Consider the following 25,164-nt stretch of genomic DNA (forward strand, 5'->3'; position numbering starts at 1 on the left):
TTCCTCTGGGTGCCAAAATACAGAACATGTCTGGCTGCTCTGGCAGTTCTGTTACAGAGATGCTTTTACACTAATACAAGCGTACACTAGGAACACACATGTAGATTTCATTCTGCCCTTATTCTCCCACTAAGTATTGAGCACAATGTTATACACAATGTATTTTTCTTTAAGCAGGAAAAAAAAACAGAGTAAAAGTTCACGCAACAGCAAGGCGGGAGTTTCAGCACAACTTGGCACTAGCAGCATGCCAAACTCTACTGCCTGAAAGAAAACACTTTGGGAGGAGACCTTGAGGCAGCAGTGAGACACCAGAGCTGCCAGCAGTCACATTATGGAGCACTTGTTTGACTACGTGGGACACTTTGGGAGGTAAGGACCCCCCCACATGGATTTGTCTTTGATAAAGGGGGACCAGAAGGGATATGGGTGTATGAAACATTTGCATCAAGGTTAACACATGTCCTCAGAGAGGGGATACATAAACCTATTTTATGTAAAGGACTATTCTTATTAATGGTGCTGCAGAAGGGAGAGTTAATCCGTGCTCTACTGCATGTGCCAACAAAGGTACCTTCTGAATAGTAACAGTCTGTTCAGTATTCTGTACATAAACACTGCTCATAGGTGCACATATTGTCGGTGCAGTGTTTGTATATAGAATACTTTACCGCAGCAGCGAGATATGAAGTAGCAGTAGCTATAAACTATCAGCTATATTCTGCCTGATTATAGCACATTACTTTACATGTTCCTTATTACATTCAAAACAGGCATTTTCATAAGAATGATTATATCTAGATAATATTTATGTGATAAACCTGGTCTCTCAGCATCATTTATATGTTATGGATGGGTATCTAAAAGTCTGTGATGTATCAGTGGTCTTTCTATAAGTGTTCCCTCTTGTGTTGCTTTATAGGGGGATAAAGAGGTCCTGCATAACTGCATTACATGGTTTTGGATCCAGCACCATACTTTAGGTACACCTAATGTACGGGAATCTGATGCTTTTAGTACCCAAGGTTGTACTTGACGGTAGTGTTCCAAAAAAAAAAAGTTTTTTAATTTTTAAAGGAACAGTAACAACAAAAAATGTAAATCATTAAATTGTAATGTACTGCTGCCTTGCACTGGTTAAAGTTCTGTGTTTGCTTCAGAAACACTACTATAGTTTATATAATTAAGCTGCTCTGTAGCCAGGGATTCAAGCTGGAAAAAAGTAGAAAGGCACTGGATACATAGCAGATAGCAGATAAGCAGAATACAATGGTGTTTTACTGAGCTAATCTGTTATCTGATAGGTAATCTATACCATTTATCCCTATTTTAATTTGAATAGCTCCCATAACCTCCCATAATTACACAGCAGCACACATGTGCCCCTTGTTCCCCCCTGTGCTCATGGGCTCTGCCCTTTCAATAGGTAAGCTCTTTTGGGCATCTTTTGTAATGGTTACTGATCACTATCTATGCAATTCTGTATGTTATTTGTATAAACACATTTATTTTACAGCACTGTGGAATATGTTGGCACTCTAAAAATACATATTAATAACAATAATTGCTATACCGCTGGCGCTAGGCCTCTGTGTAAGAAAAGGGTCTGGGAAACCCTGCTGTAGAAAGAGCAAGTTCTATTAATAGGTGGCAGAATTCTCCTGGGAAAAATATGGGGGACACGTGCCTAGGGCGCAAAGGTAAAGTGGTGCCAGGAACATAATTGCTCCCCTTTATTATATACTCATGAATTACACGCAATTGCCCACAATGACATAAGACAGGGCTCGAACATGCTATCGGAGAAATAATTGTCCCACTGAATTGAAAAGGTTGGACAGCACTGACAGCACAATTTGCTGCGTTCCTAAATAAGGCTTATTGTTTTTATATAAATGGAAAGTGTTTTTGTTCTGATGGCACTAACCCAGTGTACTCGACTACTAGGTAATGAGGTCAGATACTGTGCAGCTGTCATACTAGCGGGGAACGTAAAAGGATTATTAGGAGCCCAGTAAAGAGGATTAACGTAAAGGTCGAAAGGGAATCCTGAGAAAATTAGGTACCTTTTGCCAGGGGTATTGCAGTTCATAAAATGCCATGTGCATCCAGCACTGCAACAGTATCCTGAGAAGTTTTAAAGTGTTCAACTAACCTAAAGCACCCATACATAGAGATAAAAGGTGCAACTAAATTGGTTAGAGGGATGGAAGACTTAAATTATGAGGGGAGACTGTCAAGGTTGGGGTTGTTTTCTCTGGAAAAAAGGCGCTTGCGAGGGGACATGATTACACTTTACAAGTACATTAGAGGACATTATAGACAAATAGCAGGGGACTTTTTTACCCATGAAGTGGATCACCAGAGGCCACCCCTTTAGACTAGAAGAAAAGAACTTTCATTTGAAGCAACGTAGGGGGTTCTTCACAGTCAGGACAGTGAGGTTGTGGAATGCACTGCCGGGTGATGTTGTGATGGCTGATTCAGTTAATGCTTTAAAGAATGGCTTGGATGATTTCTTGGACAGACAAAATATCAAAGGCTATTGTGATACTAAACTCTATAGTTAGTATAGGTATGGGTATATAGAATTTAATTAAAAGTAGGGAGGGGTGTGTGTATGGATGCTGGGTTTTCATTTGGAGGGGTTGAACTTGATGGACTTTGTCTTTTTTCAACCCAATTTAACTATGTAAATATGTAACTGCAGTTATTTATCCAGAAGAGAATCTGCTCCTTAATATATAAAATTGGTTGTACTTATTTCCCAGATAGACTTTGTGATATGAAAAATAACTAAAGCCACTGCTGTTTTTACACTAGTAATATACAGTATTCATAATATGTACGGTACATAGAGGCAGAATAGCCCTTCTGGATTTATACATGTAATGCAATCAACTCACACAACCTTCTGTTTCACAGGTCAACTTTGATGCATTTGTTCTCTGCATAGCAGACCTTATATTTTGCAGCAGTTGCATAATGCAAAGTGAGAGCACAGTAAGCTGTTATATGTGCCAAATACACAAGAACAGAGAGCGCTCTTAATAAACTCAGGCGGAGGGAGTGACATAGATTTCTAAAACTCAAAGGACACTTGTTCTGTGCAAAATTGTCTCTTTTCTCTTAGATAAATTATGTCTACTGTAGTGACTTACATCTGATCTATATTATTCCACAGATTCCAGGCCTACCTATACTTTGCATCTGCCTTCCAAACTATCTCTTGTGGAATCCACTATTTGGCTTCAGTGTTTATTGCTGTAACTCCAAAATTCATATGCAGAGCTCCAGGAAACATCAGCACTGTGTTGCTGCCAAATGCTTCCACTCTCAGACTGGAGGATGCCTGGGAATCATGGACATCTAAAGATTATCTTGTTGTCCAGCAGGAAAATGGTGATATTTGGGAGCTTAATCAATGCAGCCTATTAAAGAGAGAAGATGCTTCTTACCTCACATATTTCTATGATGGAAATAAAACATTATTCTCTTGTTCCAATGGTTATCACTATGACAAATCAAATCTAGAGAGCAGCATAGTTACTGAATGGGACTTGGTCTGTGACAGAGAATGGCTTGCGAAGCTCATTCAGCCAATCTTTATGCTTGGAGTTCTTATTGGAGCTGTGATTTTTGGCGACATTGCTGACAGGTACAGTACTAAAACCATTTGGGCTTATTTTTTTTTTTAACATTATTTTATTTGAATTTTACAAAAAACAAAACAAGAAGAGAGAAAAAAAAAAAAAAAATACATGACACAATACATTACATCCTCCTATAGTCAGTAGTACGTATAGAAGCTGAGGGAGTTTCCCACCGTACATTCCACAACCCTTGTATATACATCCATTTCGTGACCCCTTCCGTGTTATTATAAATACTTGGCCCATGGGCTACTGTGTGTAGCTACATATATTACCCCCCTATGCGATTCATTATACATGTGCTATCGCATTAACTCATATCTGTGCCCTCCCCCCCGTACCCACAATATTACAAGTGGATAATTATATTACCAATCTCATTAGATTATGCCTGCCTTTATCACACAATCCCAGTGTTTCCCCTCACTCAGTCACAACTGTGTCCTATCTCCCCCTTAACCACAGCAATACCAATAATATTCTCCACCATTCCAATTCGTTATTCCTTTATCAACACTAGTCCCAGTATTACCCTCACCCAATACCATTACCCCTTGAATGGTCACCTCTATTATAATGTGATTCCGCCAGCCTCTCATATTCACTACCACCAGGAGGCGAGAGGGAAAAAGAAAAAAAAAAAAAAAAAAAGGGGGGGGGGGAAAGAAAGAGGGGAAGAGGAAAGGGAAGAGGAAGAAATAGACACAACACCAACCTGGTTCACAAATACAATTCAAGTATAAATTCAAATTCAGTTATCCACCAAAGTACTAACTGATCAATCCACTTAAACCATTTAAATAAGATCATAATTCACAGCACGTTATACCCAGCGTCCAACCTGAGTTTAACTAGATTATAAGTATAGCTTTCTACAGGTTTCACACACCGTTAACCTCCAGCCATGGCTTCCATATTCTCTCAAATTTCTCCGGACACCCTCGGGCCCGATAAGTAAGCTTAATAGAGGGAAGTGTTTTATTAATTAGTGTAACCCATTGAGTTATGGTCGGATTGTTCTTACCCATCCAGTTCATTATCACTAATTTCTTGGCATAAAATAGTACAACCCGCATAAGTGCTCTAGTTTTGTTCAAGGGTACTAAGTCATCCACCAGTCCCAATAAACATATTCCTGGAGAATAACCACAGGGAAGTGCTAAGTTGTCAGCCAAATATCTAATCACTTCCCTCCAAAACCTTTGCATTTGGGCTTATTTACAAAGCAAATGCAAAGAACAAAGAGCACTCATCGGACAACCTCACATTTATACCCACAATGTGTTTTTACCAGGATTCAAGCATAATGGGTTCTAATTAGCTTTCATAGCTTTCATTAGCTGACTTGTGAGTCAGTTGGGTCCATGGACACAACTTTCTAGGGCAGTGATCCCCAACCAATAGCTCGCGAGCAACATGTTGCTCACCAACCCCTTGGATATTGCTCCTAGTCAGAGCCGGGCCACGCCAGCCAGGCGCCCTAGGCAACCTAGTCACGGCGCGCATGCATGAAATCCTGGTCGCGCCACGCATGTGCGAAATCTCAGTCATGAGACATGCAGACACGAAAGCGTAAATGGACGCGCAATTACACAAGACAGTCAGAGAGAGGGGACTGGATGTGGGGTAGGCGACAGAGGAGGTACGTGCTTGGCGCCCCCCAGATTTTGCACCCTAGGCACATGTCTACTCTGCGTACCCCTAGTTCCGGCCAAACCAGGTGCTTATTTTTGAATTCCAGGCTTGGAATCAACTTTTGGTTGGATAAGACCAGGTGCACTGCCAAATAGTGCCTCCAGTAGTCTGCTAGTCCACATAGGGGCTACCAAATAGCAAATCAGAACCCTTATATGGGACCCCCAGGAACTTTTTGCATGCCTGTGTTGCTCCCCACCTCTTTTTTATTTTTGTATGTGGCGCATGGGTAAAAAAAGGTCCTCCCAAAACAAAAAATGTGCCTTCTTCTCTTGTGAATGACACATTTAGGACTTGCACCTAACTTCGATTAAAGTTAACAGATGTGAGAGCAACTGTACTGATACAGTATAAGCAGTTGCATTTGATTTATACATTAGAATTAGATGGACGGTATGACTTCAGGCTGAGCTCTGTCACAACATAGTTATACTTTTAGGATTAAACTGAAGAGAAGAAAAAATAAGGTTTGTGAATAGACTGAATAATGGAGAGGAGATCCAAAATGTAGAAGGGAAGAAAAGAGGCAGGATTAAAAAATCGAAGAACTTAAAGCAGACTGGCTAAAGGGAGAAGAAGAAGTAAAAGACAGAACTGGAAAGAGTAAATAAGCAGAGCAGAATGTGGTAAACTTGTGAGAGTTGGGGGTAAGATAAAACGAGAGAGGTTATGTCCTGTGTCCAAGGCTTCACAGTGGGCCCCCATTCTTCTAATCTGAAATTGCCTATTGTTGTTCAGAGAAGCTTACATGGTTGTTTTTCTGTTTCTTTTGTGCAATACTCTAACTTACATTCTCATTTCACTGACTGGTCTTGTCCATTTCACCTAGCATCTCTTATAAATGGAATGACCAAAGTGAACCCTTAAAGAGAGGCACATGCATTTATTTCAAATGGACGAAGTTTAGTCCATATGGGACAGATATGTAGCCTGGGGAGAAGGGTCAACTGTACCTCAGGACAGAATTTTTTCATAAAGAATTGTTGCATTTATTCTAGGCTATAGGATGACTGAATGCACACAGGGCAGATGTAAGAGCGCCACTCATCTGTGTTCTACTCTATGCTGTTGGGGTGAGCTGAAGATGAGGGTTTTTGCTTGACATTGAACGGAAACTAACACTAAAAATCTTTAACTCTTATTTTTAAACTTTTTGGCAGTAAGTTTTTATTGGTCAGAGTAGACCTTCACTTTAGTATGGTTAGGGGCAAGAACAAAACAGCACCCGCCCTGGGAAAAATCATTTATTTATTACTTAAATTCCAGGGGTTTTGAGGGGAAGATAATTTAGTATTGCCCTTTGCTTAAATAGTAGGTCAGTAGGATGCTTGCTTATTTTTGATCTGTCTTCAGTGTGCAGGGAGAAGACCTATTTCAGCGATTTATAAAGCAAAACGTAGACTTAAGTTCTGCCAGTTTTTTTTTATAGTTTTAACTTTATCTTGCTGTGGTATTAATATTGTCAAGGTTTTCAATTGACACACAGATGTAATATATCCCATGCCTGTTTTCGTTATTTTGGAATGGATCACTGTACCAGTATAACATAGTACTCTCTGTCGCAGATCTAGAGCACGTTCAAAACAACCTGCATTTTTTATATTTTATGACACATCAGTTTAAGTCACTTGTTAGAAGCTTGCACAGTAATGTACAATTACATTTTACTAGGTAGTTATAACTGGGTCCTTAATTACTCCAATCAATTACAATTCCAAACAGAAGGAAAATGCATTAGGGGCATGCATTCTCTGCTTGAATAATAATGTCCCTTTCTTAGGCTGGAGACATAAGGGCAGATTCACTAAAGGGCAAATTGTTGCCAGCGACCACTTCGCACCACTTTGCCAAGTGCAAATTCGTTACCACTACGCAAATTCATTAAAATGTGACTTTTAACTAGTGATTCTTCTTCAGTGTGACCATTTCATAGCAAAGATTTGCTAGCGTTCGTTTGTGCCTAGTGAAAATTCACTAGTGATCTTATGCTTAGGTCAGTTTGAATAGGGGAGATGTTGGTGTAAATGCTTGAGGTGGCCACTTTTTAATTCCAAATGTCCAAGGCAGCTAGATAAAGACATTAAAGCTCCTCTAATGCCTTAGATATGAGCCCTAAAATATATGTGGCAGGCCCATCAAATGTGTAAAAAAAAATCTTTAATAGTTCAGACTTTTGAAGGCAATCCCGCTTTAAAAATAGAAAAGTTGTCTGCATTTTTTACACTTTTTATGTCTTTCTGTGGTGCAGAATATGATGCCACTGACATCAGATTGAGGAAGATGTCGCTTTGTATCAGCAGTTTGCCTGGTCTAAGGTTGCGAAGGAAACTCTTGCAAAAGAGGTAACTTCAGTAAAATCTGCAATTTAGTGAATTTGCAGAGCAACAACCATTCGCCAGAGCAAAAGGTCGCCTGGTGATAGAGCGCGAACGAACGCTAGCAATGGTCTCTTTCGCTAACAAATTGTGGTCTGCGCCTGAATTGGTGATGTCCCTGCGGATTGGATCTCTGGTGAATTTTCGCTAGAAACGGCCACTTCACCCTTTAGTGAATCTGCCCCATAGTATCAAGGAACCCTAGCTTAAATGACTGCTACCAAAAGCTATTTCATCTGTGGCAACACAATCACAATTACCTCTTAGTTTCATAGTGCGTTATTTACTAGACAGAAAGAAACCATTAAAGTGAACTGAGATATTACATCTATTACATCTATAGAACAATATATTGTAGAACATCCCTGGTTTTACTGTGTCTGAAGACACATCCTTTTTGATACTATATAAATATTATAATGATACTATATAAATATTTCTGAATGTTCTTTACTTTTTGAACTAATGTGCACTGTATCATGATAATGTGCCCCCTCCCCAGGCAGCAGTATTGAACTAATGTTTGACAGGTTTGTCCTCATCTCTAGACACCCAGATTATGTTCACCTATTAAGCCTCAATTTGGCAACACATAATCAGTACTTTATGGGAAACTGGAACAAAAGGGAGATATGTCCTTTCCTGTTAAGCAGTAACAGTAATATGGGGTATACAGGGGCATAACTACAGTGGAAGCAGACCCTGCGGCTAGAGGGGGGCCCAGGAGGTACAGGGGGCCCCATGAGGCTCTCATTGATGAGCAATTTGAACATATATTGGTAAAACAGGACAAAGACTGGATATGTTGGGGGCCCTAAAATGAATTTGCTGTGGGGCCCAGCAACATCTAGTTAAGCCACTGGGGGTATATGTTGTTGTCACTTCCTCTTATGCTTTGGTACAATATGTCTTTAAAAGTATATTATTGACATTAGCTGTCTATTATGGTGTTTATTTAGCTGACTGTTTGTACGCCTATTTTTTGGCATCTCTATGAAGTTAGCTGAAGTGTGTTATATTTAGTTTTTCCATCAACTACTTGATTGCTTCCAAAACACAAACTTGTTTTAGCATTTGTAATTATGCACTATATAATCTTCTGATCACACAATTTGTAATGTGACTGGGTTTCTTGACCCTTGATTTTTCCAAATAAAATATGCTATATTAGGGTTCATACAGCGCATACTATAGATCTTAGGGAGCTTATGTCACAGCTGAGAATTATAGTTGTTTACTTTACAAGCCATTGATGAGCTATGGCTTCCTCTGCCAGGCAGATTCTGAGAGTTGTAACTCAGCAATAGTATAAGAGCCTTGACTGGTTAGTCCTGTTTCATTTCTCTGTTATACAGTTTGTAAAGTTTAACATTAACCCTCTTTATTCCTCTCCTAACGTCTAGAGTGGGAAGACGACCGATTATTTGGATCACAAGCACTGGCCAGTTTTTGTTCGGAATTGCCGTGGCATTCACCTTCGACTACTACAGCTTTGTGATTGTACGATTCCTCCTGGCAATGGTTGGTTTAATTCTAATTCATTTTCCTTACTGAGAGAGAGTAGTGTTAGACATGGGCTGATTGTGCCCAGTTTAGAGAATGCTTTCAATAATTTCTTAAACTGAGCAACTTCAAGCATAAAGTACAAACAAAAACCATTTAATTAAAAAATCTCATTCACTCATTTATCCAAAATGTAAATATTAAACAGAATGACTCTAATTCAGTCAATAGAAAATGGCATGTGTTACTTATTGCTATGCACCCTGAATAGAAAGATCTTCTTTTGCTTTTAATCAGCAATTGTTCACTTTAATTATTCTTTGTGGATTGATTATTAAACTATTTGAGATCTGGTAAAGTTATCCATCTCTGGGCACATGACATCAGTCAAACCATTGTTTGTATGTAAAATGGCTTAGACCTGAAAATTGTCCGTTTTACGGTATTTATACTAGAACAAATAACTTGTTTACAGTCATTGCTGAAAGGGGATAAGGCAGTTTACTTTAAAGGGGTGGTTCACCTTGAAGTTAACTTTTAGAATGGTCAAGTCTAAGCAACTTTTCAACTGGTCTTAATTATTTATTTTTTATAGTTTTTTAATTATTACCTTTTTCTTCTGACTCTTTCCAGCTTTCAAGGTCACTGACCCCATCTAAAAAACAAATGATCCCTAAAGCTACAAATATATTGTTATTGCTTTTTATTGCCCATCTTTCTATTCAGGCCTCTCCTATTCATATTTCAGTGTCTTATTCAAATCAATTCATGGTTGCTAGGGTAATTTGGAACAAAGCAACCAGATTGTTGAGTGAGTTTTTTAGACCGAGGAAAGAAATAGCAGGCACTCACAGATCCCATGGAAAGGCAAAATCAAAGAAGTACAGACTTTATTAGACAAATAATAAACAAAACCTTATGTGAACCTTATGTGCACTTAATCATAGGCTGAACAGGCATGGTTTGGCATACCAACTATATACCTTAAATCCACCAATCGACAAATCACATCAATCAACCAATAAAAAGCAAGGGGAGGCACATTTAAACCAAAAAAATTATGTAAATGACATTTGGTTAGAAAAATACTTGTAGTATCAGGATACATCAAAATCATTGTTTAAACCCTGTGATGTGGACAAGTTTCCTCTTCTGGAACCCAGACTATGGTTAAATCTATGGTGAAGATACTGATAGGCTCTCTTCACATTTGTGCCAGATGTATTTTGTTTTACAGTAAACATTCATTGAAGCTAGAGAGAGGAATAAAGTTCTCTATTATGAATATCAGAGGTGTTATCTGTAGCTTCACATTTATTATGAATGTCACTGTCTCTGTTTGCCGTGGCCTTGCAGATGTTGTAAAACCTACTTTCCCAGATTATGGTGGTAGTTAAGCACTAACAACAGAAAGACTGCCTAAGACTGAATATCCCTGTACTAAATTCTGTTCTTGGGTAGAACAAGTCTTCTTAAGGCTTCTACACAAGCTACTACAATCTACAATCTGCATCTAAACAAGCTACTGTTTACTATTAGACTTATTTATGCCCTCAGACATCTTGGGTATTTGGACTTGAGAACTGCATATGACAAGTGCATTCTCAGCACTAACAAGCAGGAGCAAATACTGCTTGGCACTGTCAAGTCTGTGATAACCTTTTTTTTTAACTTGCAGCCCAATAGCTTAATTATATACCATTACTCCAATGCTACCACTAGCGTAACTGAGACAATTGAGATAGACCCAGAATGACTTAAAATTAAAAACTAGTAGATAGATAAATGTTTTGTATTTTCTTTCTGTTGATTTCCGATGATTATTCTACCTAAGGTGCACATACAAAGGCAGCTATTGACTGCTGATTTGCTTACTCTCCACCAAGTCTGCAGAACATTGTCCTGTATATGGGGCCAAAATAATGTGCTCCCCTATCATTATCTGATCAGGGCTTGATCAAGATGAATCAGGTCAGGCAGAACATCCCTTCTGATATTTATCACATTGAGCCATGAATGCAGTTCACATCAAACTGCATCGGGCAAAGATCTGCTTGTTTGGTAGCCTGGCTCCCCAAAAAAAACAGAGGTAGCTGTGTATGGAAAGATTTATTGCCCCAACAGTATTGTATACAATATCAAAACCTCTTTCCACCAATTCTTTTAACTGAATCCAAACCCAAGAGAGGATATCAACTAATTTAAGTAAGGGTAAAGGAAAAAAAGTCTATGTCGGATTGGTACATTTCTGAAAATATTTAGCATGAGAAGTGTTGAATTTTTTTTTTTTTTTTTTGCTTTCCAGGTATCCAGTGGTTACTATGTGGTTGTATTTGTATATTTGACAGAATATGTGGGAATCAAAGCTCGCACATGGGCCTCCATGCATGTCCATGCTTTCTTTGCTGTTGGAGTTATGATTGTGAGCTTGGTTGGCTTCTTGGTGCGTACGTGGTGGATCTACCAGATCATCCTTTCTCTAACAACTCTTCCCTTTGTGCTGTGCTGTTGGATGCTTCCTGAAACACCTTTCTGGCTCTATTCACAAGGAAAATACAAGGAGGTTGAAAAACTAATTAGAACCATAGAAAAATGGAATAAAATTAGCACCCCATGCAAACTGTCTGAATTATGTCCAGCCCAAGAAACTCATGTGGACCAACCAAATACTTTGAAAAACCACAATGTCTTAGACCTCTTCTATAACTGGAGCTTTGCAAGAAGGACCATTACAGTGTGGCTGATATGGTTTACTGGAAGTTTGGGATACTATGTGTTTGCCTTGAATTCTGTGAATTTGGGAGGGAATGAGTATTTGAACCTTTTTCTGACAGGTATGTTTTCATGAACTATAATATATTATTTTTTAATATAACTATACTAATTATGAATTCATATATTCATATAAATAAATACTTGGTGTTATTAAAAGTTTATTTTTTAAAGGGGATTGTTCACATTCCAAACACTTTCCAAATCGTTTTTTTGATTGTTCACCAGAAATGAAGCCCTTGTGGCATTAAGCTACTGTTCCTGTCTCTGGTGTTTCAGTCTGGCAGCTCAGTAATTCCGTTGCAGATTCTGAGGTCAGCTAAATAAATATGGTGGCCGTTGAACTATGCAAACACCAAACTACGTAGAGGTAGTTTTCATTTTACAACGTTTTACATTATTCCTCTACTGCTGAGTGTTAAATTTATTTAATAATTAATAATTGTGGCATGGAATATTTCCTCTTTTATGAATATCCTACTAGTGATTTATTATGCGGTGTAAAAAACAGCCGAATAATTCACCACAATTCATCAGACTTTGCTGTTTAAAAAAAAACAGCACAAAAAAATGGCATAAAAACAGCATAATTGTTTTCTTTGAGTGCCTTCTGCCAGAACTTAATTACAAAGGTCTGAAGCAATATAAAATAACAATGGAAAATTTGGTGTTCGCATGGTATAAAATAAAACACACCTTGATAAATTGACAATTTCTTTTACATAGCTTTTTACGCTGTTTTTTTGCCAAATTTTTAATAATGAATAGGCCCCTAAATGTAGAGAAAGGGGGAGCAATGTGCGGTTGGAAACACCAGAGCAAGCAAATATGGAGAATGATGTCCTTACAAAATAGTCTTTTCAGTATACATTGGTCTTGCTAAAACTGAACATAAAAGGCGAGTGGCTGCTGCCTCCCTTAATCAAATACATTGAGCCAGATTATATTTTATGTTTAATACGTATAGCTGTGGATATAAACCTTCACCAAACTGTTAAGACACAAATGTATTGAAAACTATTGAGAACTATATATTTTGTTTGGTGAGTATTAGGGCTGTCATTTACATTTATTTTATCACCAAAGTCCATAATAAATTGTAAAATTCTTATCTTTCTGTAGGTGCTGTGGAAATACCATCCTACATTGTTGCTTGTCTTGGAATGGACAAAATTGGGAGAAGGAATACACTGGCCCCATTCCTCATAATCAGTGCTGTAATCTGTGGCGTGATAATGTTAATTCCCCAGGTTATTTCACTACTTCTTCAATTAATGTAACTGACTTTGTTTCTCTTCTTTGGAAGTTCAGTATCTTTCCTTTTCCCCCCTATTTATTCATATTCTCTCATTGCAAGTATTTTTTTTAAGAATGCAGATCAATAAAATCCACAGAAATTTTGATCAAATTGGGGAGGGTGGTAGAGTTCTTTTTGTGAGGGTGCATTACTCTTATGTATGTGCGCCAATAAGTTATCGCTTTGCTCCCCGCTAGAGAACTGTATGTTATGAAGCAGTGATACAATGGAGGTATGGTCACATTATTAATTCAGGTAGAAAAATCTTTTTTTTCAAGTGTATGCAGTCAGTATAATCTATTTACTAAGAACCATGGGGAAATCTTTGATATCAACAAAATGATATTTTGTGCAAATATTACCTGCATCCATACTAAGTGCTCATATTATTCTTATTCTCTGTTCAGGACATTTTAGCCACACTCCTAGTTCATCCAGAACCTAAATTTGCACAATAAGCCAAGCCCTTTTTCAGCTATAGCAGGTAGATCAGTCGGAGGGTTTGTGAATGACACAAAAAACTGAGAGATATAATAGAACTCTGAACATTAAAATGAATACTTTGAAGAAGAGAAAGAAGAAACGAGTAATGATTTATATATATATATATATATATATATATATATATATATATATATTCTGGAGAATTACACCAAAATGCCCACATCTCATGCTTGCTAGAATATAGACTATAAATGCACCAAGAAAACGGAACCATCAGATACTGCTGCTACTAATTCTGTACCTAAGGGTAAGGCCACACTGGGCATTTTGGGGAGCTTTGGTCGCCTGGCGACTAATCGCCTCGTCTTTGCGGCAACCCAAAACGCCCAGTGTGGCCTTACCCTAAGGAGCCAGGAGTTGCTTTTGCACAGGACAACAATGTATATTTTGGGAATGGGAGCCCTCTTGAATCCATTTAAATGCATTCTGATTCATATTGTGAAGCACACTCAATCTCAGCTAGGGCTAACAAATATAATTTAAACATCAGTTAAACCCAATAGTCTTGTTTCGGGTCCAAAAGGAATTAATTATATCTTAATTGAAAGCAAGTACAAGGTATTTTCTTATTGTTATAGAGAAAAAATGAAAATCATTTTTAAACACGTGAATTGCTGAAAATGGAGTCCATGGGAGATGGCCTTCACGTAATTCTGAATTCTGGATAATGGATTTCTGGATAGCGGATCCTATACCTGTACTTTGCTTACTCATGCTTCCATATTTTCACAATATCTATTTGTGTTGAAAGCATTGTTCACTAAAGTGACCTGATAAAGCTAACTGAAGTGTTTTGAATATATATGATTGTAATTACATTTTGTATTTCTCTTCCAGGACCACAGCACCGTAACTATAGCAATGAGCATGGCAGGAAAGTTTTCCATAGCAGTTGCATTTGGACTAATTTACTTATACACTGCTGAACTGTATCCAACAATAGTACGGTAAGACAACTACCTCAGAGCTGTAGTCAGAACAAAGTGTATACACTGGCAACTACCATTTTTTTCTTCTGTAAAACTGAAGTTTAGGATTTTTATCTGAGAATTGGGGGCATACAATTATTAGTGAGTTTCATTGTGCTTGGGGTTTTAAGAATAGCCAAAATTGTCTTTCTTCCAGAATTGTTCTCCTTTTGTGATATAATGGGCCATATTCAATTTGATGAGAAAAGCATATAACCTACTTTAAAGACTCCTCGACTCCCCAATGGTCCAACAGATATTTTCTGGAAATGTATCACAGCGTACCCCAAAAAAACAAAACTAAATGAACAGCCATCCTATTTGGAAAAAACGTCAACTTTAAGGTCTTGTCCACAAAGAAAGACCCCGCTGGGCGCTTTTTCTTTGTAACGGGCACCCTAAAAACCCAGAAGATTACCCTTGCATCTATTTACTTACCAAATGAGCGATAAGATGAAATATTCCATACCATAACAGAGAACCTACAGAATTTTTCAGAAGGCTTATTAATCCTTGGAGGGGATTTCAGCGCTCCCATGGATTCCCAAATTGACTGCTCTACCGGAAAATCCAGCATTACCCATCGAATCATCAGTAATATAGCAAAAGATCTTCACAAACTACAAGTGGTGGACGCTTGGAGGCTGATAAAACCTACAGAAAAGGGCTATACATTTTATTCAGCGAGACACAGTCTGTACACTAGGATTAACTTTCTGTTCCTATCTCAGCACCATCTCAGCTCACTGGGCAATGTAGCTATACATACTCGCTCCTGGTCGGATCACGCTCCCATATCTCTGACAATACCTTTGAATACAGACCCCCTAAAAGAGGCAACTGGAGATTAAATGCATCGGTTCTAAAAGACAACTTCTGAATGAAGTTAAATCCGCCATCAGAAATTACTTTATAGAAAATGTGACAGATGACGTCAACCCAGTAACAGTCTGGGAAGCTCACAAGTACTGCATTAGGGGACACTGATTCAATTATGCTCCAGAAGAAAACAAGCTCATAAAGCTAAGCATGAGACTCTTCTATGTGAAATCCGAAACCTCAAAACTACTCACAAACGCAATCCCGACCCAGAGACGTTCACTAAGCTTACCACTCTACGGCTGAGCTAACAGATCATCATAACCTTTTTACTGAAAAAGTCATTACAAGAATGAGACACTGATATTATGAACACAGGGACAAATGTGGCAAACTATCGCTTATTAAAAGCACGAACCGTGAGAAACCATATCCACAGCATACAAAACAAAAAGGGTGATAAACTTCATCACAGCCCTCAGATAGCACAAGAATTCCATAAGTACTAAACTGAACTATATCAGATTCAACCCCCTACAACAATAGACGGTTCTTCTCCTACAGAGGCAATTGAAGCATTCCTCAATAAACTACCTATCCCACAACTATCTGCGGCACAGAAGTTATCAATGGAAGCAGACATCACTGCAGAAGAAGTTTCTTCGATCAACTCCTCCCCAACAGGTAAAAGCCCTGGGCCGGATGGCTATTCTATTGGTTATTATAAAGAGTGTTCTGACCTGATTATATCTCATATGACTAAAACTCGAGTAGTTACAGGCCTGATAAATACGGATGTGAAAATACGGATGTGAAAATATTAGCTAAGATAGTGGCTACCAGAATACAAACAGCTCTAAGTCAATTGATAGGATTGGACCACGCAGGTTTCATTCCTGGAAGAGAATCCAGAGATAATACTAATAAATTAATCAATATCATGCATTACGCAAAACATAAGAAAACCCCTACATGCTTTTGTCAACAGATCCCGAAAAGGCCTTTGACAAGGTCAGCTGGACATATATGTTCTCCTGCCTTGCAAAGTTTGGTTTTGGGAAGCGCCTATGTCAATGGATTAGGTCACTCTATAACAGCCCAGTTGCAAAGGTTAGGGTGAACGGAGTCTTATCTGAATATATAACGATTAAAAATGGCACTCGCCAAGGGTGTCCTAACCCAAGTTATTCGCCCTAGCTCTGGTGCCCCTTCTTATGCAAATGCTCTTAGATCCGAATATCTCTGGGATTACCATCAGAGATAGACAATACAAAGTTGCAGCATACCTGGATGATTTACTTTTATTTCCAAATCTCAATAACCTTTTTTTGAGGCTTTTGGCCAACTCAGCAATTTCAAAATCTAATTTTCCAAATCCCAAGCCATGAATATTTCTCTACCCCTTCAAGTGATCCAAAGACTTTCTAATAATTTCCCATACAGCTGGGCCAATAGGCAATTTACCTACCTGGGAATAGCTATTACCAAAGACTAAGATGATTGGACAGAAACAAACTGCAAAATCCTATATGCCAAAATAAGTAAAGATCTACTAAACTGGAGCAAACAACCAATATCCTGGAAAGGAAGAATTAACGTAATTAAGATGAGCGTTATGCCACGTCTTCTGTATATATTTCAATGTGTCCCTCTAACGTACCCCACTGCCTGGATAAGAGCATTTCAATCTAGCATAATTAAATTTATCTGGAAATCCGCAAATCAAAACTATCTTATATAGGAGAAAGACAGACGGAGGTCTGGCTCTCCCAGACTGCATCAGATATCTCAGAGCCACGCTCCTGTCCAGGATAATAGACTGGTCCCACCACTTAGACAGTAAAGAATGGGTATAGATAGAGCAACAGTCCACTCCTACACACCTGATTCACTTGCCATGGATAGACAAAATCCATCGCAGGATCAGGCCCGGACTGGCAATCTGCTGCTTCTATAAGGTCCCATAGAAAGTCAGTATTTAGTGGGCTGATGGGGACTGTTTGGGCCTCTATTTGGGCTGATTGGGCCTCTGTGTACCTGAAATGCAGGGCCTATTTTAATTCTCAGTCCGGACCTGCGCAGGATCATCCATAACTCTCACACACTACTTAAGAACACAATGGCAACTTGGGATCAAGTTAATGGAAACCCCCAAATCTCAACCTTTCCCTCGCCACTAATACCTATCACAAATAATCCTGCATTTCCTTCTGCAGTTCAACCTAATACCTACAAGGATTGGCTGGTTGACGGACACTTGCAGTACATAATGGAGAAAGGTCAACTGGCTGATCTACCACTTTTCAGACGAGCCAGACCATCGGCAGCTTTGCATGATTACCAATATTGGCAGCTTAAGCATTTCTAGGGGTACTTGGGAGGTACCAGTAAGTTAGGAAGACCACTTGTTCCCTTTGAAAAGATGTACAGTAGCACCAATCCACCAAAACACATAATATCCCATATATATTATATGCTTGTCAATAAGAGAGAAATCGATCACCCTTCTTAAGAGCTTGGGAACGCGATCTAAACATTGAAATCCGAGAAGATTCCTATAAGAAACTAATTGCTAATCTTATGTTCAGCTCCAGGTACTGCAAGATCCAAGAACGTAACCACAAAATTTTAAGTAGATGGTATTACACACCCTTTAGGCTAAATAAAATTTACCCAGCCACAAGCAATACTTGTTGGAGGTGCAAAGCAGGAGTGGGTACACTACTCCACATATTTTGGGAATGCCCTAATCTCACAGGTTACTGGCCATTCATTTTACAAGCCTACTCACAAATTTTAGGAAGAAACATACCAGCTTTTCCTATTCGAACCCTATTCTAATGTGGAATGTGGAAAACACAGAGGGAACTCCTGATTTCACTTTAAAACAACACTTACTCAACGCTGCTAAATTACTCATTCCTGGATTATGGAAATCTTCTACTCCTCCAACCCCTAAGAACTGGATAGAGAAAGTCAATGAGATAGCTAAATTCAAGGAGCTGTCCACATTCACAGGGAAACAGCACTCTAGCTTTAGAGATACCTGGACACGCTGGTTTCTATATAGGGACACTACCAAGACACTATAAGCAGTTCTTGAGCTCTTAAACGTATATAGAAATGTTTATCAGAGATTAGTCTTAGAATTCCACCTAGGTAGGCTATGTCCCCATGCCAAAAACCCCCTACTTCACGGGCAAATCAAGGTCTTGTTTTGTTATGATATTTCACACTGTCACAGATCTCTTTATTGCATTGTTCTCATATAAAACTGCATTTACATGTGTAGATTAAGATATGTATCGCGCATCGAAGTAATGTACTACTATTTCCCCCCCCCTTTCCCTTCTGTACCCTCTGTTTAACTGAAATCAATAAAAATCAATTTACAAAAAAAAAGTAAACTTACGAAATACAGAAAAGCCTGTTGCAATCATGTAATGTACACAGCTCCATATAGTTTAATCTGAATGATTGTTGTCACAGACTGTTTTCTATTAATATTTTATATGTGAAGTCACACTGCAATAAAAAATGCAATTCAAGAAATTGTTAAAAAAACAACAAATAATCAGATAAACCATAAAGTAATCATCATGTGCCCTGTTCTTTAGGTCCCTTGCCGTTGGCAGTGGTAGCATGATGTGTCGCATTGGGAGTGTCGTTGCCCCCTTTTGCGTCTACCTGACAGATGTTTGGATATTCATGCCACAGGTTAGTCCATGCTGCCATCTAGGTTTAAACATATATATGTATATACTGTATATAAATCACTGAGAAAGGCTAGAGGGCTAGAGGGCTAGCCGAAACGTTAGCAGTTTTTTGATGAATAAACACCATTTTTTTCACCTTGGATAAGACCTGTGAGTGCATGCCTTATTTGGAACAGTTACCTTATTGTTTGCATTTTGCACCCAGGCACACATAACCTTTATACGTGCTGTTTTCGCATATTTATTCAACACAAATATAACATATCCGATACATCAATATTTGGGTTCATGGTCTAGAACCTTTCTTAAGATGCAGTACCATATAAATAATAACATTATAGATATATTTCCTGAAGACGGATCGAGTGGAGGAGCTGAAACGTTGAAATAAAAATATTTTTTCTTTTTTCATATATGAAGTCCTTTGAGTGCGGTTTGTACCACAGATATTATATATATATAATATATATATATATACATGTTTTACATTTTAGATGCTGGTTGGAATAATGGCTTTCCTTACTGGAATATTAACGTTAACGCTTCCTGAAACCCTGGGGATTCCGTTGACAAGCACAATGGAAGAAGCAGCAGAAATGGGAACAACCAGTGGGATCACTAAAAGGAAAGCACTTACAGAAAGTAATGGGGTTGTGATGGAAAAGCTCGACCAGACAACAGACAACGCTGCTTCCTAAAAGGTCTTCATATTCTTATACAACGTGACCATAACTGGTTTATTCATTTGCTGCAGGGGAGAACACTGAGGGGCACATTTACTAAGCTTGAGTGAAGGATTAGAATAAAAAATACTTTGAATTTCAAAGTTTTTTTTGGCTACTTCAACCATCACATTGGCTACTTCAACCTTCGACTACGATTTCGACTTCGAATCGAATGATTCAAACTAAAAATTGTTAGACTATTCGACCATTCGATAGTCGAAGTACTGTCTCTTTAAAAAAAACTTTGACTACCTACTTCGCCACCTAAAACCTACCGAGCACCAATGTTAGCCTATGGGGAAGGTCCCCATAAGCTTTCTAAGGTTTATTTGATCGAAGGAAAATCGTTCGATCGATGGATCGAACGAAATGCAGTAAATCCTTCGACTTCGATATTCGAAGTTGAAGGATTTTACTTCGAGGTTCGAATATGGAGGGTTAATTAACCCTCGATATTTGACCAATAGTAAATGTGCCCCTGAGTGTTTTTTGTTCTCTAAAACCATTTGATCTGTATTTTCAAAAACAATAATAATATGCTGCTACACAGTGGGCTTCTGGGATGAATCAGGACTTGGAAGTACACAGTATCCACAATAAGGCATACATCTGTGGTCCAATAAAAATATTTGTATAAATACATTAAATAAAATTACAATAAAATAATATATTAATGTAAAAGTAATAGTTATTATAGACATCGTTTTGAAAAACAAATGTTGATCAACAGAAATGCTAGAATTATAGCTTTACATCAGATTACAGAATATAGTTAATTAATGAAGCAGGCATGCACAAGTGACGACCATCGGTGCTTGTTTTGGCTGATCAGATGATGGACCCTGAGCTTTGTTGCACAGTAGGTTACAAGCAGAGGGTTACTTTGAATAAAGAAAGTAATACACACCTCCATCCCATCTGCAGAACATTGTGTGCCAAACAAAATACGGCAACATCTCATCGCACAAGAATTGGCTCTGTGACATGACTTATTTGATCCTTTGTTCTGGAAGGATTTTGTTTGACATAAAAATTCACACATAAACTTGTACAGAGTATGATAGGCTAGACAACATTTTGTAACAGCCTTGTGCATTAATTCCATTTATACTGTATATCAACAGAAAATGTAAGAAATAAACACTATTAAACACTGAAATACATGGGACTTTCACTTCGCTGCTGTTCTTAGCAGCTGTTGCGTTTTTGAACAAAATGTGATTTCATTCATGTACTGTATTTGTTGTAATGTTTGCCATTTGGTAGGCTTGTTGTAGATCATTACTAAAATAACATGAAACACTTCCATAAAACACTTGCTTCAGCTCCAACATTGCATTAAATGACAGGTAAAGTACTAAAAGGTTCCCTTTATTTATACTGTAAAAAGGAAAGAGTCCAGCAATTGTTGTCTTTCAACTATCAATCTCCTCTTCATGCTGGATGAAGCACATGTGTACCAGTACAGTCATCTGTTTGAATGCATCAAAGAGGGTGAGACAGACCACACGAGACAGGTCTATAAGATGTCATTTAAAGGACAAGGAAAGTCTAAAATAGAATAAGGCTAGAAATGCTGTATTTTGTATACTAAACATAAGCATGAACTTACTGCACCACAAAGCCTAATCAAACAAATGCTTATGCTTATGCTTTCAAAGTTGGCCACAGGGGGCTGTCATCTTGTAACTTGTTAAACATCTTTGCCTGACCCTGACCCTGCACATGCTCAGTGTGGTCTGGGCTGCTTAGGGATCATCATAAACAAAGCTGCTTGAATTCTGCATGGCTGGGAAGTAAGGTGGGGGCTCCCCCTGCTGTTCATAAGTATGATTGTTTCCCTCAGCAGTTAGGGACCGTCTGACAATTCCTATCCACAGCAGTAAATGAAGGGAGAATTTCACTGCATACAGTCAGGTTTCTTATAAAAACAGCACATATTTTTTAATTAAAGTATATTGGAGATAGGTTTCTTTTTCATTAAAAAAAGTAAAAATGGGATTTTATTTCTTTGCCTTTCCTTGTCCTTTAATACTTGATTCTATCCTGTCTTTAAGTACTAACCACATACCTCTTAGATAATATTTGGAATGTTACTATGGTAGATAAGCATATTTGAATTCCTAATATGCATATTTTTTTAGAATTGAGTTGAGCCATATTGTATTAATAATGTGTATTTGTCTCTAATATGTATATTGTGCTACAAATACAGTATGTACACAGTACAATAAACAAAATTATCCATGCACATTAAGTCCCTGCTTTGTAAACTATATGCTTTACTGTTTGGGTTCTTGTGGCACAGGTAATTAAAAGATCTTTGCTAAACCCAGTTTAAAGAGAACATAAACTCCTCTGGATTTTGCTGGACTGCAAGCATAGGCATAATTGTTGCAACAGCAGGAATGTATTATTGATGCAACATTGCTCAAGGGCCAGTGGCACAAGTTTTATCCAATGTAAACCCTGCCTGCCTGGATACATGTGGTTCCCTGTTCCTTATTCACAGTCTGACTGGGGTAGTGGCTAACTGGACTAGGGCAAACTCTACCTATTTTACTAAATGAACAGACTCTCTTTCATTACTTGTGTATGCGTGGTAGTGTGATATAAGTATGTAATTATTTAAATGTGTAATAATATTAAATGTGCCAATTACAGAGGAGGAAGTGGAACTCGCTATTAAAAAGCTTAAGAATAATAAGGCCCCAGGTCTTGATGGATATTCTGCAAAGTTTTATAAGCATTTTTCAAAATTGCTGATCCCTCATTTAGTGGCAGCTTTTAATGATATACTTCAAGGGGCAACCCTCCCGCAAGAATTGATGGAAGTGATTGCGTTTCCAATACCAAAACCTCATACTGATAGGCATCAATATACTATTTATAGGCCTATTTAATGATCAATGTTCCATATTAGCAACTAGGTTAGCACCAACCAAGGGTTTATTATTACACGTAATGCAGCAGATAACATTCATAGGATTACAAATATTGTTCAGCAAGTTAACAGGACTAAAGAACAATTATTGATAGTAAGCCTCGATATACAAAAAGCTTTCGATTTGCTACAGTGGGCATATATGTATGAAGTGCTAAAAAAAATTGGTACTACTGGGGAATTTTTAACAGCTATACAAAGAGTACATTCTAATCCTACAGCTCACACAAAAGTGCTGTTCCCTTAAAAGATATTGTGTATTTGCAGAAACAGATGTTGGCATACATTTGGCATTATAAGAAACCTAGAGTTTCAAGTCAGATATTGTATCAAAAACCAGTATTGGGAGGTTTAGGGGCCCCAAATTTAATGCTATATTACAAGGCTGCGCAAATTGGCCAGCTGGTTAAATGGCAGCTTTCTCCAACTGCAACGGTATGGGTAGAGATGGAGGCGAGGGACTGTTTTCCGTTAAAGACTAATAACTTATTGTGGGCAGATCATAAAGATAGAAATAAATTTAAGATTCCCAATTTAGTAATGCAGCATTTTTTACGGATATGGGATTCCTGTAATATCGTTATTCATTATGTAAATCCAAATCTTTAATGCAAACTATTGTAGGTAACCCTTCATTTATGCCAGGTTTACAAGCACTTTTTTTTTTTAAAAATGGACACAAATTGGTCTAAATACTATACAATCTCTCTTGGGTCCTTATCATATGAACTATTTTCAACTTTTGCAGTTTGCATATGACTTTTCTGATTCTAAAATGTAGGCTTATGCTCAAGTGCGACATTTCGTACAGGGTCTAATTCAAAATATGCCATCTAAGGAGTACACAATGTTTGAGACTGTATCGAAAAATCTCCAACTTATAAAAGGCATGATATCAATGCTTTACACTCAGATGCTTTCCAATACATTTCAGGCCGCTCCTGCATATTGTGCAACATGGGAAGGACTTGCCAATAGCCCTTCTTGGAGATGGATGGAATAAAATCTGGATGGCCACCAAAAAAGTATCTGAGAACATAGCAACGAAAGAACTTTCATATAAACTTCTGACTATGACACCTCAAAGGAAAAATACGATTTCGCAATTACACTCACCATTATGTTTTCAGGGTTGTGATAACATAGGAACTTTAGTTCACACATGGTGGGATTGTCCTACAGCACAGCAGCATTGGCATAAGGTACATGGTTTGATACAAGAAATTTGCACAGTAACTTTTCCACTAAATCCATGGGAACTACTACATAATCTCCCACCAGTACAGCTCAATAAACAAGCTAGACATCTTGTTAAACATATTCTTTCAGCATCTAAGTGGAGTTTAGCCATTAATTGGCTGTCCCCAGCAAACCCTGAATAAAATAAATGCAATATACGTAATGGAAGAATTTTCAACATGAGTACAGGATAACATGGACAAGTTTATTGAAATGGACACCATGGAAGAGTTATGTGGCTGAGAGCCGGTTGAATTTGCAGTAATTAGTGATGGGCGAATTTATTCGCCAGGCGCGGATCCCCGCGATTCGCTGCCGGCGAATAAATTCGCTATACCACCGCGAAAATTCACCAAAAAACGTTTTTGTCTAATTTGTCAAAAATGGAGACCGCCATCAAAAACGAGACGCCGGCGCCATTTCGCAGATTTTTCGCTGTTTTTTGGCAAAGCGAATTGCCCCAAATTCGCCCATCACTAGCACTAGCAGTAATATTACAAGTAAATGTGGATACTAATTAAAGATGTATCTTGAATATAAATTGTGTTGAGCGGGGGATCCATTCTTTTTCTCTTCTTTTCTGTTTCTTATTTTCCTTTCTTCTTTTTTCTTTTCTTTTCTTTTCTTTTTTATTGTCTGGTTCTGCAATGGTGCACAAAGCAATGCTGCATTTTGAAATGTAATATATATAATCTGTGATCACAAACTTGATAATTGTGAAAATGTATCTGATTGTTATGTGAACATTAATATAAAAATATTTTGAGTGAAATAATATAGTGTAAGATACAATGGGGCAGATTACATTTCATAAAAATATCTTATTTCCTAATTCAGTTCCATAATTCCCCATAGAGCGAGATAGGAATTCCAACACCAAAAACTAACTTTCTGCTACTCCAGAAGTATAAAGCTTGGCAACTATCTCCAGGTTAACATACAGGTATGGGACCT

At 38.0% G+C, this 25,164-nt stretch overlaps 1 protein-coding gene across 2 annotated transcripts; it reads left to right on the top strand.

Annotated features, from left to right (window-relative positions):
- On the top strand, window positions 1-24,011 carry slc22a16.L (solute carrier family 22 member 16 L homeolog). 2 transcript variants are annotated; one of them, XM_041562990.1, is made up of 9 exons: window positions 1-372; window positions 3,185-3,658; window positions 9,127-9,244; window positions 11,532-12,060; window positions 13,121-13,248; window positions 14,637-14,746; window positions 19,204-19,303; window positions 19,797-20,003; window positions 23,906-24,011. In XM_041562990.1, the coding sequence occupies exons 1-8, from the start codon at window positions 335-337 to the stop codon at window positions 19,998-20,000; spliced, it is 1,701 nt and encodes a 566-aa protein (XP_041418924.1). In that variant the 5' UTR covers window positions 1-334; the 3' UTR covers window positions 20,001-20,003; window positions 23,906-24,011. The 2 variants fall into 2 exon arrangements, with proteins under 2 accessions (XP_041418924.1, XP_018118793.1); XM_018263304.2 differs by lacking the exon at window positions 23,906-24,011 and having other exon boundaries at window positions 2-372; window positions 19,797-21,186.
- Window positions 24,012-25,164: the final 1,153 nt, after the last annotated feature.

Source organism: Xenopus laevis, chromosome 5L, assembly GCF_017654675.1.
Source record: "Xenopus laevis strain J_2021 chromosome 5L, Xenopus_laevis_v10.1, whole genome shotgun sequence".
In the NCBI taxonomy this organism is placed as follows: domain Eukaryota; kingdom Metazoa; phylum Chordata; class Amphibia; order Anura; family Pipidae; genus Xenopus; species Xenopus laevis.

Bases quoted from the DNA above. Each gene is read 5' to 3' on its own strand.
- slc22a16.L (XM_041562990.1), top strand. From the start codon at position 335: ATGGAGCACTTGTTTGACTACGTGGGACACTTTGGGAG. The intron at 12,061-13,120 runs GTATGTTTTCAT...ATCTTTCTGTAG, and splicing joins TTTGAACCTTTTTCTGACAG to GTGCTGTGGAAATACCATCC. The intron at 13,249-14,636 runs GTTATTTCACTA...TTTCTCTTCCAG, and splicing joins TGATAATGTTAATTCCCCAG to GACCACAGCACCGTAACTAT.